Source organism: Lontra canadensis, unplaced genomic scaffold (genome assembly GCF_010015895.1).
Source record: "Lontra canadensis isolate GAN:19392208 unplaced genomic scaffold, GSC_riverotter_1.0 scaffold213, whole genome shotgun sequence".
In the NCBI taxonomy this organism is placed as follows: domain Eukaryota; kingdom Metazoa; phylum Chordata; class Mammalia; order Carnivora; family Mustelidae; genus Lontra; species Lontra canadensis.
This window is the reverse complement of record NW_022631207.1, coordinates 142,633-160,378: the sequence shown is the minus strand read 5'-3', so window position 1 is coordinate 160,378 and position 17,746 is coordinate 142,633. Positions and strand designations below refer to the sequence as shown.

At 39.3% G+C, this 17,746-nt stretch overlaps 1 protein-coding gene across 3 annotated transcripts in view; it reads right to left on the bottom strand.

Annotated features, from left to right (window-relative positions):
* Window positions 1-17,746, bottom strand: part of LOC116861945 (A-kinase anchor protein 6) — a 416,895-nt gene that overhangs the window by 264,857 nt on the left and 134,292 nt on the right. For all 3 annotated transcript variants that reach the window (XM_032848880.1, XM_032848882.1, XM_032848881.1), the window contains exon 3: window positions 4,464-4,715. In XM_032848880.1, the coding sequence (XP_032704771.1) occupies window positions 4,464-4,715 (252 nt within the window). The remainder of the gene's footprint in view (window positions 1-4,463; window positions 4,716-17,746) is intronic.

Below are 17,746 nucleotides of genomic sequence, written 5' to 3'. Positions count from 1 at the left end.
AGATCTTCCTTTTTTTAACACTACATTTTGCTACCAAAAAATATGAGATAATATTCATAATTTAGAGGCTTGAAGATCTCCCTATTAAAATGCCCCCAAAGTTCTATCAGTGTCCACTGTTACTTCAAGATCAGTTTTGTACACTGGCTTAGTATTCTTACTGAGAAGAGAGTTGGAAATAGAATTTTACTGTTTTAGTCATGCATACAGTAAAAAATTTTGTATGCCCCTCATCCCTTCCTCCCCTAATCTCATTACATGGTGTTTGTTGCTCTTCAACTACTAACATATACTTTCACAGACCTCTTAACCAGAATGCCACAAGCCCCTGAGTCTTTAGACCACATGAACTAGATTCTTGATCAGATTCCTTTTAGGCCTACCCTGCTGGGATTCTATGGTTCTGAATATGTTCTGGAGAGCAGCAATAGACTGAGAGAAGCAAATAATGAGAGGGAAATGGAAAGCAAAGCAAAGTTTACCTTCTGATAGGCAAGGGGGAAATACACAAAAATATTTTAATGTTTTATTTATACTATAGTAATTATTTTTAAGAATCTCCATTTTCTACAGGCTAAAACTATAAGCCAAATGATTAATTTCCAAGATAAATTCTAGTCCACCAACCTAAAATTTTATCTCCCTCTTCTGTCCCTAAAGCAGTGATTATCTGCATTATTTAATTCAATTCAACTTATTAGATTTTTATTTACAGCGATATAAATAAGGTGCTATGGGAGATAGAGATGATTTTAATCTGGTACCAACACTCATCCAGTTCTAATCTAGCATGTACTCTGTCATGATATAAATGGACCTATGACAAAGGCTCATAGATGAATACACAAAGTACTTCGGGTACGTGCTCTGAAAAGACAAATGCATTCCCACAGAGAGGATAAGGATCATGGGGGTAAAGTGCTTACTTACCACACCATCTGGTATGTGGTCAGCCTTAATCATTGTTTGCTCTTGTGTTCCTATTATTAACAGTTATCACTACCTGTGTCATTTTACCTCTCTAAACCTCAGTCCTATTACCTGTAAGATGGACATAATAATATCATCTGTTAAATAAAAACAACAGCACCTTCCCTTCCTATCTCCTAGAACTGTTTTGAGGATCTAAAAAAAATATGAAGGTGATTCCTAAGATGGATTAATCACCTTGAATGCCTAGTGCCTTATATATAGTAGGAAATTGATAAATATTTAGGGGAAATAGAAAGGAAAGCAGGAAGGAAGGGAAGGGCAGAGGAAAGAAGGAGGAAAGAATTACTATTATCACAACAAAGCTCGATTAAGAGATGGTTTTGTTTGTTCTATTTAATTATTCATGGATTTATGTCCTTAGGTAGTCACAACCTCTCTCAGATTCAGTCTTTCCATCCATAAAATAGAACTATTTTTAATATCTCTTACCCTCCTTACTAATTGAAACAATAAATATAAAGTATTTATCAAGTATCTGAAATATAAAAAATTTCAGTACAACACATTTTTCACACAATGTTGAGCTTTGCCCATTTTTTTGTTTAGTTGGTTGGTTTTGTTTTAGCAAAACATTTGCTAATTTGCTTAAAAAATAAGTTCTATGTCATATTTAAATAAAAGAAACTTATGCATTTTGTTTTTGCAAAGACAGAAAGAGAGAGAACTTGCCACTTTCTCAACTTTCCTTATTCTTTAATGTGGTTCAGAAACTCAACTAACTTACAAAAAGGGAAAATGAATTCACTCTCACTGGAAGGACATCTACTATTTCAGTTTATCAGCCTGTTTTATGCCATTTCATCTTCATTCTATAAATCTATTGTACCTTAATTTGTTCTGATAAAGTTTAGAACTTTATCATAATTCCCTTCCTGTTTTCCACAATCCCAGTGTGCTTGCTGGCAGAAACAAACAAAACCAAGCAGTTTTTGAAATGGTCTCATGGAGTCACACTAGAGGCACAAACAAATAGGATCCAATTTCTATAGTTTTAGGAAGGTTGGTAATAGAAACAGTGCTCTAATTCATAGAAAAATATCCACAATGTAGATGGCTAAGAACCTACTGTTCTTTTACCCCAAACACAACATGTTCTTGCATATTTAGGACAGAACTAAAGAATTTCAAATATGAAAATGCACAAAATTGTTTCCAATCAAATCTGTAAATAACGGTTGAGCTCACACTGTGAGACCCATCATGGACACTAATATAAACTCAAAACATAAAGCAGTGGCCAGTGACAATTAGTTAGCCTCAGTGGCTTTTCACTGTTACCTGGGCTGCTCTCTTGAATGACCCAAGTTCAAATCAGTACATGATGAACGTATTTCACAAAACAACAACGATGATAACAATAAGCCCTAACATACTGTTATAGCTCCTGCTCTACAACAAAGACTTAGTGATCAGTAAATGTTTATTTACTGAATAAATATAAAAAAAATAACTGGTTTAATCCAATGATTTCTTATGCCCCCCTCTAGGAATAGAAAGTGGGCAGATCTGATGACTGATCAAAGCTGGATGTTGGACACAGCCAGCAGGACACATAAGGAGGAACAATAACAACAAAAAAATTTGTATAGATTAGGGATGGCAGGTAGATATCTAAAGAAGGAGCACTTCAGAATGTAGATCAATCTTTCCCAATTCTCATCTCTAGCTCATTGGTGTACACCTCATGAATACCACATTTAGGGCAGAGTTAGACAGTCTGGGATTCTCTGTAGTCTCCCAGGACCACAAGAGGCCCAGTCAAGACCTCTCTAAGGATCCCATCTGGGAGGGATGGCATCTGGGCACTAACACACACACCCATGTATTCATTCGGTGATTTAAAAAAAAGGACTCTACAAAGTTTATATCACCTCCCTCACTGCCACAATAACAGGAAAAGCTGAATGAAAACAAAGAACATAAAGCTAGAAGTTGAGCCCAGTAGATTTTGATTCTCATAAACTTCCAGGGTCTGTGGGGAATTTGTTACAGCAAGAGCATCATTATTATGAAAACAATAATCAACAAGTATAAATCATTTATGAGAATAGGCATAGATTTGTTTTGTGTTGCTGAAAATGTTGGAGCCACTGAAACATTAATTAATACTGAATTATGCAGCACTCATTATAAGGTCTTCTAATCTTACTTATTTATGTGTCTTATAAACTTCTACAATATATATTTTCCACAAAACCAAGGGTAGGGCACTAATGTGGATATCAAGAGCCAAGGGACTACACACACACACACACACACACACACACACACACAGCTCTTGCTTAGCACAATGATTTGCTCCTATATATGCCAATTTTATGTGGGATTAGGAGAGTTCATTTGGATTCAGATTCATTGTGTTCATTCTTTTTTAAGATTTTATTTATTTATCTATTTACTTATTTATTTATTTGAGAGAGAGAGTTCAAGTGGGGGTGGGAGGGAGGTGTAAAGCGAGAGGAAGAGGGAAAAGCAGACTCCCTGCTGAGTGTGGAGCCTGACACAAGGCTCAGTCTCACGACCACAAGGTCATGACCTGATCTGAAATCAAGAGTCGGATGCTTAATTGACTGAGCCACCCAGGCACCCCCACAGTGTTCATTCTTAAGCCATGAATCAAAAGTGACAACAACAAACTTTTAAACATACTTTTAATATGAGTACAAAAAATCCAAATACATTGGCTGTGTAAAATTCTGAATCTCATATGACTCATGGCATCCAGAATGATTTTTTCAAAGTATGAATTTAATCATATTAAATCCCCTAACAAACTCTCCTGTTATCCTTAAAATAAAGTCCAATTCTTCTAATAGGACTTATATCTTCATAATCTGACCTCTGCTTACCTATTAGTTCAAATCCTGGTGCCTGGAACTTTTGGCTCCAGTGTTGTCTACAGCTCTCTGAACCTGTCATTTGTCTTACTTCTGGATCTTTGATGATGCCATTCCTTCTGTCTAGAACCTCTATTACCCAGTCTAATCCTGCTTCTCCTTCACATCCCAGGTTGGACTCACTTCTGGTAAAGCTTTCCTGTCTGAGTTAGGTGCCCCTTCCCTGTCCTCCAGTGACATCATCACAATCTGCCCTTAATGTCTGTGCTTTTTGTCTTTCTTGGGCACTAGGCTCCTTGAAGTCAAAGACCACATTTTGGTCACTCTGACATTCTTAGCACCTAATGCCTAGCCATAGTAAGTGCTCAATAAATATTTATCAAATAACTTTGGGGAACAAGAAGCCAGGTTAGCACAAACCACTATGGGCAAACTATCAGGTGTGAATTAACTCTGGTCTAAAGTTTTATTCACATTAAAGGTGCCCTAGCCTTTGGTCACTATCCCTAGATTCAGAGCCCAGTTCAGGACCTGATTATGTACCTACAAAGAATTCCTATCCCCCACCTCTGAACTGAAAACACTCTCCAATGGTCACATCTGATAACACATTACTTGGCTTCAAACACCCACCTCATTTGTCTCTTCGGAGAAAGCCTGCAGAATGTCTGTCTGCCTGGTGTAGTTGCCATTGGCGTCCTGCAGACCCTGCAAAATCCGCTCCCGCAGAACCAGCACAGAGACTCGGAGCTGGTGCCAAAGGAGCTGCACGGCGTGGATGTCCACAATCACGTTGACAGAGTAGGACAGCAGCTTCAGGGAAAACTCTGTTTCCAGGAGCGCATGGATTTGCTCCACGTGATCTGAAATATCTTCACAAATGTCCTGCAGGAAAGAAACGCAGAATCTATGAAGACTGTTCAGCCCTATTCTAGGAACGGGGTGCGGCGGTGGGGAGTCACTCCTTCACTTGACACCAGTTAGGGCCCACAGGTCAGGCAGACCATATGCTGGATAACTTGCCTTTGTTTTAGATCAGATGCAGAGTGGCAGGCCGCATTCCTGGGCACTGGCCCTTCAGCACACATAGGTAAACCAATCTTTCTCTAGACCCCAAAAATGCTACTATTCTTTCAGATTTAATGATTTCACTTTGAAAGTTTAGCCAAGGTAAGAGGTCTCCTCACAAACCCACTCTATTCTCTTTATTTCTTATTTGCAAGGGAGCCAACAGCTGTTTTCTGGGCTAGTGGTGAGTCCCTCTGAGCACACAATATCTCAGGATAGAGACATCCTCCAGACCCTGAGCAGGAAGAAAGATGGGCTAGAACTTGAGCTTCATGGGAACTCCCAACCATTCTCAGTGAGCCATGGGCTCTTTGGTGCAAGAGACAACCGTCACATTCCCACAATAACAGAGTTTAATATTTAAATTCATAAGGAATACTTAAATTTCAACCCATACTTTATAATCACAATCACTCTTTTATTGGAGTATAGTTGACATACACTGTTACATTGGTTTCAGGCACACGACATAGTGATTCAACTTCCTGTTATGTTATGCTGTGTTCACCACAAGTGCAGGTACCATCTGTCACCATACAGCACTACTGCAATGTAACTGACTATGCTCCCTAAGCTATGCCTTTTATCCCTGTGATACTTATTCATTCCCTAACTGGAAGTCTGCATCTCCCACTCACCTTCCCCCCTTTGACCTTTCCTCCCTCCCCCCTTCCCTCTGGAAACCCTCAATTTGTTCTCTATATCTATAGGTCTGACAGAATTACTCTTGAGAAAGAAAGCCAGAAAAACCCCAAGGACAAAGAAAGACAAAAATACAGTTTTGTTTTTAAGACCTGGACATTTTAAACAAAAACATTACTACATCAAAGTTTCAACCTCCTCCACATATACTATTAGGTAGGCAGATGTGGTGTCTGATATGTCACTTGTCCTTACAATTTCCCAAATATCCATTGTGCTGTCAGAGGCCCTAGCATGAAATGGGTAGCACTGATGGTAATATTTAGTAGAGCAATTTGAGTCCATTAAGCATCAAAGGGATGTACATGTCAGCTAAATGTACTCAGTGATTCATTTTCAGTTATGCATCAGTGATTTTTTTTAAAATGGAGCTTTTATTATAATGATTTTTGTTAAGGCTAAAATTTTAGGATAACATTTGAGGTCTGAGTCCTATCAAGAGTATCCAAACTCACTCTGTGCTGGAAACATAACCTTTCAATTTCATATAATTCAATTACTTGTTTCTAAGAGAAGAACTAAAATGGAATCTGTATTTACTGTGTAGCAGTAGGCAAAAAAAAAATCTATTGAAGAATGATGGAAAGTTGTGCTGAATTTTTACTAATTACGTATAATTTCAATAAATGTTGCAATATTATTTCTTAAAACCCAAGAACTAATTGGTGATAGTTACATAAGTTGGTGATAATAATTTGATGTAGATTAAAAGTTTAAAGAGGTGTTGGAGTCCTAGTCAGGTAAAGTTCTTACAAATGTAGCCCATGAGCACATGCAGTCCAAAAGAGATTTGGGGCAAAAATCACATTACCTTATCAACCAGTACATGGGAACCACTCGCAGCTGGATTAGCCAGTCTCTGCTGCCCTTCAGCACATGACAGTGGGCCGCCGCAGCTATCATCAAATATTCCAGATTGCCTGGGTCTCAATGGATGCCAGCTTGGAGCATCTCCTCCATTTGTCCCCTACCCCATTTATTCCTGATACCTCGACCACCACCCCAAAGCAAATGTCCTGTGTCCTTAACCCTCTTAGGATGCTCAGTTCTGCATAGTACTGTGTTACTTTGGGAAACTTTCTTCCTCCCACTGCCGATCTCTTCCAAATTCTCTGTACTTTCCTGGCTAGTATTTCCATTCCATTGTAAAACAAACAAACAAAAAAATAAACACTATACTTTGTCCCAGAATAATACATCTATCTCCCGCTCTTACCCAAACCTGACTCTGTCCAAGGTTCCTGCTTCCCCCACTGCCCTCCCATTGAAGGCTGTTCATTTTCCCAGCCCTCCCCTGAGAGATGGGGAGCAGAGGGCTGATAGGGGAAGGGCAAGCCTCACTGCTTCTTTACCACTTTTGGATCACTTTTCTTTTGTTCTCATACTAATACCCTTTGTTTTCATTAGGTGCCTGCTGTCTGCTAAGCCTTCCCAACTTCCTTCTCCATTACTATTCTTCTCTTTCACTCCACACTGAAGACTGCAGTAGCTCAGTTTTCCTCTCCATACTGAGAAGACCATTAACTTAGGTAACTTCAATATTCACACTGATGAACCAATGAATACCCTAGCCTCAAATGTCCTTTATTCCACAATCCTTAAGACCTTCATACCTATTCCACTTGGATAACTCTCTGTCATAGCTCTACTTGGAACCTTGTCATCACTCCACCTGTGGAACAATATCAGAAATTTCCCCATGCCACCAACCTCTCTTTGTCTGACTTTTTCACTCTCATTCTCCCACTACAGGTCCCACCCCCTTTTTAAAAGATTTTATTATTTATTTGACACGGAGAGAGAGAGAGAGAGAGAGAGATCACAGGCAGGGGCAAGAAGGGGACAGAGGGAGAAGAAGAAGCAGACTCCCCACTGAGCAGGGAGCCCGATGCAGGGCTCGATTCCAGGATCCTGGAATCATGACCTGATCCAAAGGCAGACACTCAACCAACTGAGCCACCCAGGTGCCCCAGTGCTCTTCAACCCCATCTGGGCCACCAGATTTTTCTGCCATACCACCCTCCTCCTAGCACAGCCTCGACAATGATCCCTTCAGCCACTCCCTTGGCAGTGTTCTCCACTTCCTCACACTCTTGGTTTCATAATTTGGATTTGTTGGTATCCATTTCCTGGGTCCTACTATGATCCTGCAGATGCAGAATACATTATATACCTAGGAGAAGAAAAGGTGTGGGTAACTTTTATGCCACCTGCTCTGAATACCCAAATAGGCATTTCTCAACCACACCATTCCCACCCTCCCATACAATATGTTACATATAATCTTGGCACCAAGAAAACTACATACCATCACTCTTCCTACACATAATTTGGCTCCTCCATGGTGAATGCAGGAACTTAGTCAGAGCCAGGTCACGGGTCAAGATGGCCAGGCCACTATCCAGGGCCACTAAAGCATCAGTGGTGTCAGCTAAGGTTTTCACACCCTTCTCCTGACGTATCTGTGAAACATAAATTGGCCTTGTTCCTACAGAAGCAGATGGGCTCCGAGAAGAAGGAAACACTCTCCCCACGAGAGCTGACCTCCCTCTAGTGAGTATTTTGGCAAAGTGCACATGCAGTCTCTGCTGAAATTCTGAAACTAAACAATGCATGGCATGGTGCAAACTTCTGGGGTCTGCTCATTTATTTAATTATGTTTATGCCCTCTACTTGGCTACCAGGTGTCTGGTTTGACAAAATCACAGGCATACACAAACTGCAGAACAAGAACTGCAGAGATATGTGTAAGTTGTGTGTGTGTGTGTGTGTATATATACATATACATATATACACATAACCGTGTGTATACCCCCAAACATAGAACTGTATTTAGAACAGTCAGTAAGAGGTTTGTTTAGAGAAATAACTGAGTGATTCTGAATCTATACATACTCCTTAGTAATATAAAAATCTGCTTTTCCCAGTCCTTCTATATAAAGGTCAACCAAATATTTAAAGAATTTTCAGTTTGAAGCTTCTGAGGCTTAGCCTCTTTACTACTTTCAGCTTGTTGTATGTTTATACAACAGAAGCTGAAGATTATGGACATTCTGTTTATTTTAATTCAGTCAGCTATTAGAGACGTTTAAAAAGGATTTGCTCAATGGCTACCTCCAGCAGAAGCTGTTTGGAATTAATAGGCTCTGAGAGCTCTGACCTGTTGGAGGCTCTGTGGGCATTAGATTAACAAGGTGAGTGGAAGCATGGCCGGGGTGGGGAGGGGGGATATGGGGGAGATTGGTGGAGGGTTGAACCAGAATCCAACTGTTGCATATAAGCCTTGATTGCACATGTGACTCCAGCAGATAGCAACTGGAAACTAGATTCAACTCACGTGTTTTAAGTGCTCAGTGTATAACAAACTTTTGAGCACGGCAGTGGTACATACTAGAAACAAATTTAGTAGCTTTAGATGCACAGATTTTCAGGAACACAAAAAGAAACAATCCCTCCAGGTTCAAGAATGGAGATTCAGATAGATAGATGATAGATATAAATGCAAAGACCTATAAGCAAAAATATTTCTCTCCATCTTCTTACTGAGACCATTAACACTAAATTAGTATTATGCAATTAGATATTTTAAATTTAACACAGCAATGACTGGTTAAACTGATGTAGTGACTAAAATTCATCATGAATAATAATCCGTCCCAAATTACAATGTTTGACTTCAGATTCTTTCCTATTTCTATAGAGATTGTTAGTAGGCAGAAACCATGGAATCCTTTCCAGCATCAAGGGGAGAGATAGCTTGGTCCACCAGTATATCTTCTATAAATCAAGTTATTCCTGGAAATTCATCTTTCATAATATTATCCTGAAATTATCCCATTTTCTGTTCAGACCTAATTCCAGTCGGTATTCCTATCAATTTCAGCCCTTCTCTCCATTGTTATCTCTACAAGACCTTTCTCCTCTGACCTCAGATTCCTCTCCTGACTCCCAAGTATGTCTCAATTGGGACAAGATGATGATGGACAAAGCCACCAGTCCAGACTTCTCTTGCTCCTAAAATCCCAAATTCAGTCTACTGCCCTTCAGGGCAGCTCTCATCCTTTGTATGCCACGTCCACAAACAGAGAGCTAGAGGACTCTGGGACTGTGGTAGAGGTTGAGGAAGGCAGATGCAGAGAGGGGCAGTCAAAGATACCAGGAGAAACTATTGTCCTTCAGAAGTGCGCCTGGTGCTAGCCCTGTTGTCCTGTTCTGTTATGAATGAATGAAAGCAAATACATCTAACTTCCTATGAATACAGTGATAAAATGCTGTTTCCTAAATTATGAAGATTTCATCATCATCATTGTCAGAACATAGCTTCATCCCCAGAGTATATATTTTGATATATGAAAGTTCTCCCCAACCAGAGGGCTAGTTCCTAACACCTCTTCATATAGTTAGCAGCTATTGAGGTTGGACACTCCATTATTTTGATATGCATCTTACTTTAACATACTGACAACGAACAGAAACTTAATTTCAGCAGACAGAATTATTTAGTTTTACTTTTAAATATCATCAGTTCATACCCATTACTTTAGTCACCTAAAAATCTCCCACAATTCTACATGAATTTCATTTCTTTTCCTCTAAGAAAAGATGTTCGCCAGCAAGCCTATTTAGATGACTAAATCAACAGACTTCTCAAAGAATAATAAACTTTCAATTTTAAGTTGAAGATAGTTTTTAAATGTTCTTCAAGCAATAACATTTTTTTGATAGATCCTCAAACTGTAATTATTAAGGATAAAAGGATAATGTCTTTAGAAATTAGTCACTTCTGTTTTTTCGGTGAGTATGAACATTAGTACATACCCACTATGTATTAATCCATGCATGGGGGATACAAAGTTGATCCCCCACCTTTGTGGAGTTCCCTGCCTGGTGGGAAGGGGCATGTAACCTGAAATCATAATTGGGAAGATAAGTGTTCACAGAGAGAACACAAATGAGGAGAAAATTACTGTGCCCATGGAGCCAAACAGGAAAGTGGCAAGAAGGCTTTCCTAAGGAAATAAAGTTTGAGTCTTAAAGGAGACAACTAGGATGATGTGGCAGAGAGGAACATTCCAGGGAGTGGCAGGTGTCAATGTGGCCTCCCTAAATATGGACCTGGGGTTTGGCACTGATTTTTCTTAGTCATAGCATATTATACACAACCCAAAAAAGAAAAAAAAAATTGATTTCATCAAAATTTAACTCTGTGAAAGATATTTTTAAGGAAAAGTTACCAGGAATATATTTGCAAATCACATATCCAATAAAGGATTTATATCCAGAATATTGTAGCTCCCTCTGATCTTTGGGAGATGTGTTCCAAGAACCCAGTGGATGCCGGAAGCAACAGATAGTACCAAACTCTATATATACTATGGGTTTTCCTGTACACACATTCCTTTGATAGAGTTTAATTTATAAATTAGGTACAGTAAGAAATTAATAATAGTAAAATAGAACAATTTTAACAACATACTGTAATAAAAGTTATATGAATATGGTCTCTTTCTTCCTCAAAATATCTTATTGCACAGCTCTCACTCTTTGTCTTCCTATGATGTGAGGTGATAAGACACCTATGTGATAAGATGAAGTGAGCTAATGACATAGGTAGTGTGATATAGTCAGGCTACTATTGACCTCTTGACAATACATCAGAAGGAGGATCCTCTGCTTTCAGACTTCAGCTGATCACTGAAAGGAAGAACTATTGTATATAAAGAATATTCAAACCTCAACAGTAAGAAAACAACTAATCTAATTATATAATGGGCAAAAGACTTAAACACTTTACCTAAATGGGAATAATGATGGTTAAAAAAAAAAAAGCACATGAGAAAACTTTCAGCCTCATTAACAATTAGAGAAATGCAATTTACAACTACAATGAGATACCTGTATAAACCTATCAAAATGGCTAGAATAAAAAATTTGCAATAATACCAAGTGCTGAGAAGTTCTAGAACAACTGTAACTCTCCTACACTGCTAATGAAATGCAAAATGGTGCAGTCACTCTGGAAAACAGTTTAGCAGTTTCTTATGAAGTCAGACATATACTACCATAGGACCTAGCTGTCTCACTCCTGAGTGCTCACCTTAAAGAAATAAAAACTCAGGCACATTCACAAGTGAAAAGAAGCTACTCATAATCACCAAAACCTAAACATCCTTCAGTGAGTAAATGGATAAACAAACTACAGTACATCCACATAATATACAACAAATGGGGTGGGGGAGATCTAATAATACATGTAACAATTTCTAAAATCTCAAAGGCATTATGCTAAGTGAAAGAAGCCCGTCTCAAAAGGTTAAATGCTATATGATTCCATTTATACAACATTCTCAAAAGAAAATCATAGTAATGAACAAGAGATCAGTGGTTGCCAAGCATTGGGGCTGGGAAGGGTATGACTATAGACCGATGATAGATAGCACAAAGGATGTTTTCTGGGGTGATGGAATTGTTCTGTATCCTGAGTGTGGATATGGTTGGACAAATCTACACAAGGGTTAAAATTTGTAAAACTGCACATTAAAAAAAAATAAAGTCAATTTTTCTGGATGATAATTTTAAAGATAAGAAAAGAAAACCAGTTTATAGTCTCTTGGTAAAATGCATATAAAAATTAGTTTTGGGTCACATATTCCCTTCAGAGCTTGGAAATTAACAAGAGCACAGTCATAAGGTCATGGCACTACTATCATTATACCTGGTGCTACAACTTCCACATTATTTTCTAACAAGTATTATCCTCAAAGAAAATGAGGATAATCTGGAGCCCATCTCAAAGTGAATTAAAGCAAATGGCAGTGATTAACAACATATCTTCAAAGTTGCATAAGACTTTTTCCTTAGACATTTCTGTGCTCATGTGGGAAAGTGATGGTCTCCATTTTGCTTTGATTCTCATAAAGCACCGTAGCCTCTGTGGTGTTCACAATCACTCGCAGCATAATATGCACTGAATACATTATGCTGCCAACTGCCCACTTTGCTCAACCTCTCTGACACATCGTGGTCTCAGAATTGCAGCTGCAGGGCGCCTGGGTGGCTCAGTGGGTTAAAGCCTCTGCCTTTGGCTCAGGTCATGGTCTCAGGGTCCTGGGATCGAGCCCCACATCCGGCTCTCTGCTCAGCAGGGAGCCTGCTTCCCCCTCTCTCTCTGCCTACCTCTCTGCCTACTTGTGATCTCTCTCTCTGTGACAAATAAATAAATTAAATCTTTTAAAAAATATTAGTTTAAAAAAAAATTGCAGATGCTGCTGCCTGTCTTTTGAAACTTCCACAGTTTTGAGGCCGTTCATACGAACACTGACCTGATACTGTTTGCAAATAAACTCTAGCCGGTTGGGCATTTTTCTTTTAATTCAGTTGTGTGTTTATGTGAGAGAGGTGCCCTTTCTTTCTTTCTTTCTTTCTTTCTTTCTTTTTTTGTAGGATTGTTGTATGTTTTTCAGTTGTAATTTATTTTTTCTAGGCAGAGACAGTGCTGTTATGTATTTAACCAGTATGTTCAGTCTTCACCAGCTTGTGATAGAGAGGAGGGCACCCTTCCTGTGAGTGCTCTAATTGCTTCGCGCCTGCTGCTTGTCCCTGAGAGAGGATCTGTTTGCTGTCTCATCCTAAGGCCACCATGCCCGTTCTCCATCATTCTCGAAACATCCAGGTTTTCTTGTGAAATGGCAAGTATCCATGGATCACCATTCTTCCAAAGTGGCCCAAACCTCCCATCTCCAGGCTGTGTGTATTTGGAGGGAAACCCACCCTTCCTGCAACTTCCTCACCCAGGTACTAAGAGTCTCATGCTCTACTGACTGAACTAGCCAGGCACCTCTCACCCAGGTACTAAAACAATACTTGGTGCCTCAGTTTCCTGAAGTCCCATAAATATAATCCTTCCCCTTCTCTCCACTTCTTGTTTCCCCACATGCAATCCCCAAGTGAGAAAACACAGAAAATCCCCCCGACACCTACAAACTGCCTCTCCATGAGGGGAAAAAAAAAAAACAGTAATCAGCAGGCATCTCCCCATTCACCTAAAACCCCAAATAATGTCTTTTTCTTTTCCTAAATATTTTAATGTTTCTCTCAAAACATTCTTGACTTATATTTGTGTAACTGCAGGACACATTCAAATGGTTTTTCTAAGAAACTGTGAATTAAAGTCTGCTTTTTAAAGGACAGTCAGGCCTCCTTCCACTACCATTGTTTTCCTATCACAGTTTCAAAAATAAACCCTCAGCTTAACCAGTGCACACCATTACATTTAGAAAAACATAAATTACATTTTTAAAAAAAGTTTTCATTATCTGAAGTCAGTAAGAAGAGAATGAAGTTTTCTATATATGTTTTAGTCTTAATGTAAAATGCCATGTCATCATGACTGCTCATTTTGTTTACTAGCAATTGTAGAACTAAATGATTAAAGTATCTTTTACCCATATGCTCACCATATGTGTTTGTGTTCACTAGAAAAAGTTGAGAAGAGATTCTTACCTAATACATGGACTTTATATTTTAAAATACAGATCAAGGGAACACCAAGTAACTTGGTTAAAAAAAAAACTCACTTTGAACTAAAACTTGCAACTTTATATAAAAACTTCCTAGTGCAGGGCGCCTGGGTGGCTCAGTGGGTTAAGCCTCTGCTTTCGGCTCAGGTCATGATCTCAGGGTCCTGGGATCGAGTCCTGCATTGGGCTCTCTGATCAGCAGGGAGCCTGCTTCCTCCTCTCTCTCTTTCTGCCTGCCTCTCTGCCTACTTGTGATCTCTGTCTGTCAAATAAATAAATAAAATATTAAAAAAAAAACTTCCTAGTGCAGAGTATTAATGTCATCTTCAGTTCATGTTCAAAACTGTACTTTTTCTAAAAGACACGTAGATGTTCCTATGACAAGGCATTTTATTTCCCCCAAATTAGACTGCTCCCTGTTTTTTTCCTTCCTTGAGAAAATATACCACCCTAATGGTCCTAATTTCTTCTTTGTCATATTGAAAATGACTGAAATGGGAGGCCAGGAGGGATGCTGAGACTTTTTATGATCATCACAGTATATACCTCTCTCCAAAGTTTTAAGAACTCTATGTTACAAATAGCGGTTATCCCTTTAATGGCTAAAATCTGTAAAGTGTGAGGACTGAAATTAAATTATTTATGTGCAAATGACTTTGCTGCTATCATTAGCTACAACTCATCCATCTCCCTGATCAGTGTGTACCTGTCTGGATGCAGGAAACATGCCTCAGTTGTCTCTGTGTCTATGGTGCCATACGGCCAATTGAAGAAAATACTGCGTTTCACAAAGCAAACAGAAATCCCTATAAAGCAAGCACTAGTCTAGGTTCCTCCCTTGAGTGCATTCACAGTAATTGGCACTCAGTTGGCAGAAGAAAGCAGCTCCCATTGGTTGCCAGTTGTGCTGATCAGCTGAGCTGCTGAAAAAGCATATAGTTTGGGAAAGTAAAGGCGATGATAGGAAGGAGAGGATGAAGATGCTAAATACAGGTTTGGAAGCCTTCACCCTTCCACTTTCACACTCTGAAAATCTACTTTGCCTTCAACTGAGAAAGGACCAGCTGGGCATTCTGTCTGGCCACACCTGCCCAGATCCAAATCTGGATTGTTCTTTTCATGATTTGAATTTTTTGTTATTGTTGTTGAAACTGTTGCTTAAAAACTTCAGAGGATTCATTGATTGAAACATCATTTTGAATTCCTAATCCCAGGCTCTCATTATGTGAGAGGGAAAAAACCCTGAGCAAAAAGATAAGCAAATTGACAATTGCTATTGCACTTTGGAGAAAATGGGTTTTGTTTTGTTTTGTTTGTAAAGATGCATTTATTTGAGAGAGAGAACACAAGCATGAGTGGGGTGGGGGCAGAGGGAAAAAATCTCAAGCAGACTCCCTATTGAGCACAGAGCCCAACATGGGACTTGACTTCACGACTGTGAGAACATGACCCTGAGATCATGACCTGAGCTGAAATCAAGAGGTGGTTGCTTAAGCGACTGAACCACCTAGGCACCCCAGAGAAAATGGTTTTCTAACTGGGCTATTGCTAAGACACACTCACACTCACACTGTTCTACATGGCTCAGCTAGATAAAGGTTCAACATCTAAGCGCATTCACTAACAAAAACCACAGCTATGGTCTTGACTCTATACTTCCCTCATCTTTATAGAAGTGATTTCAGGTAGAAATGGACCAAGAAGTTAGTGGTGGCTCTTACAGTGCAGTGTGCTTGTCAATAATGTAGATTCTGGGGCTACTCCTTTGAAGAGAGATGGGACCAAGAGAGCTGCACTCTCTTAAGCATACAATGGCCATAATGCCAGTGTTCTAGGCACCACACGCTGAAAAACACTGAGCCAGATACGGATCATCTGGCTAGGCTGACCAGCACTGAAAGGGGAACTACGTGCACAACTATAAAAAAAACTATAAAAAAAAGCACCTTGAAAGATAGCCTATCTCTAACATTATCCAGATGTATCTAAAGCAGAACTTACATTCCTTTTGCCCCAGAATACGATTTTCCACAACTTTATTTACCCACTGCCGACAACGTTGTGATAATCTTGAGGACAGTATCAGGGTTGTAGACTTGTTTAACATGCTTTTTTCCCCCAAGAATTCTGGTTCTCAAGAACCAGGAGTGATGGAATGAGAAGAATCCATAATTACTCATTCATTTTATCTTATACCACACATATGATAGTTTCAGGATAATAATACTAATATTACCCTAATACTACTACTAATACTAGCCCTGAACGAATGACTAGGTCAGGCACTTATGAAGACACTTAACCAAAGGCATTTGTTACTGTAGAAGAGAGCAGGGTTGCCTTTGGCTTGTCTTTAACTAATCTGTGAGAGAACAGAAAATATACCCTCGTCTCATATTCACCACAGTTCATATTACATAGATGAAACGTCTGAGGGTTTTGTAAGTTCCTTTATCATCTTCAAGGTCTTTCTAAAGGGGGGAAGGAACCTCAATACAAATATGACTAAGAACCACATGACCACTGGTTCTCTGGGAAAGGAAAGATGTTTTGGTTTTAGAAGGCATTCTCTGAGAGCCTTCTTGCCTCAGCAGACCCTTTTAGTTTCTCCAGTCTCTGCAGACCATCAGAGAATATGCGTAAGACAAAATCAGTGAAGGAAGCAATCGACAATATACCCAAGAAACTGTACCATTATGTGCACTCCAATGCTAAGCATGCCAGGTTATATACTCTTTTTTTCTTTCCAGTATAACATACAGGGCATAGTGTGATTCTTATTCATGATCAGTTTAAGGCTATGCAGTGATAATAGGTCTTTTCTTTAAGCAATGGGCTGTGAGGCTCTTTCTACTAACCACCTCGCATAGCCGAAGTTGTACAATTTACGGATTTTGCTTTGTTTGTTCAGTGGTCTATGTGTCATTTCTGTCTATTTCTATGAGATCTGTCTTCCTTAGGAAATTCCTATGTGTCAAATGCTTCATTTGTCTCTTTGCTTTCTAGAGTACAGCACCACATGCAAATAGATTCTTAATACATGCTGATATTAGTTATATTGAATTCACGAACCATGAAATAGAAGCTTGAAGATGATCATGAGAAAGAATAAATGAATCACAAGATGTATCTAGATCATTTTGTAGCAAGCTGAGTGTCCGAAAGTCTTAGTTCTTGGTACTGGTGTATCCTGACTACCTATGTCCCAGTGAGCCTCAGAATTCTCATCTATAAAGACAGGGCTGGATAGATGAACTTTACTCTCAAGCTCCAAGATTTTCTTCTGTTTTGTTTTGTTTTTTGTTTTTTGTTTTTTAATATTTTGTACCCCTCCCACAATGCAGAGTCTGAGCTTTACTTACCCGGAAACTTTTGTGTATCGCTGATAATTCTGGTAAAATGACAGCTATTTCCTAAAAGTAGTAGAACGAGCACTAGACTGGGAATCAGGATATCTGAGTCCCACTGCTGGGGACACTGGAAGGTATCTCTACAGCTCTTAGCAGTGACCCTGACACAGGTTCTGAAATAACAGTGCAGATCCACATACCAGGCAGAGGAAGAAAGATCTATGGTTCATTCACAATGAGGGCCAAGACCTCTACCTTCACTCCAGGGTTAATGTCC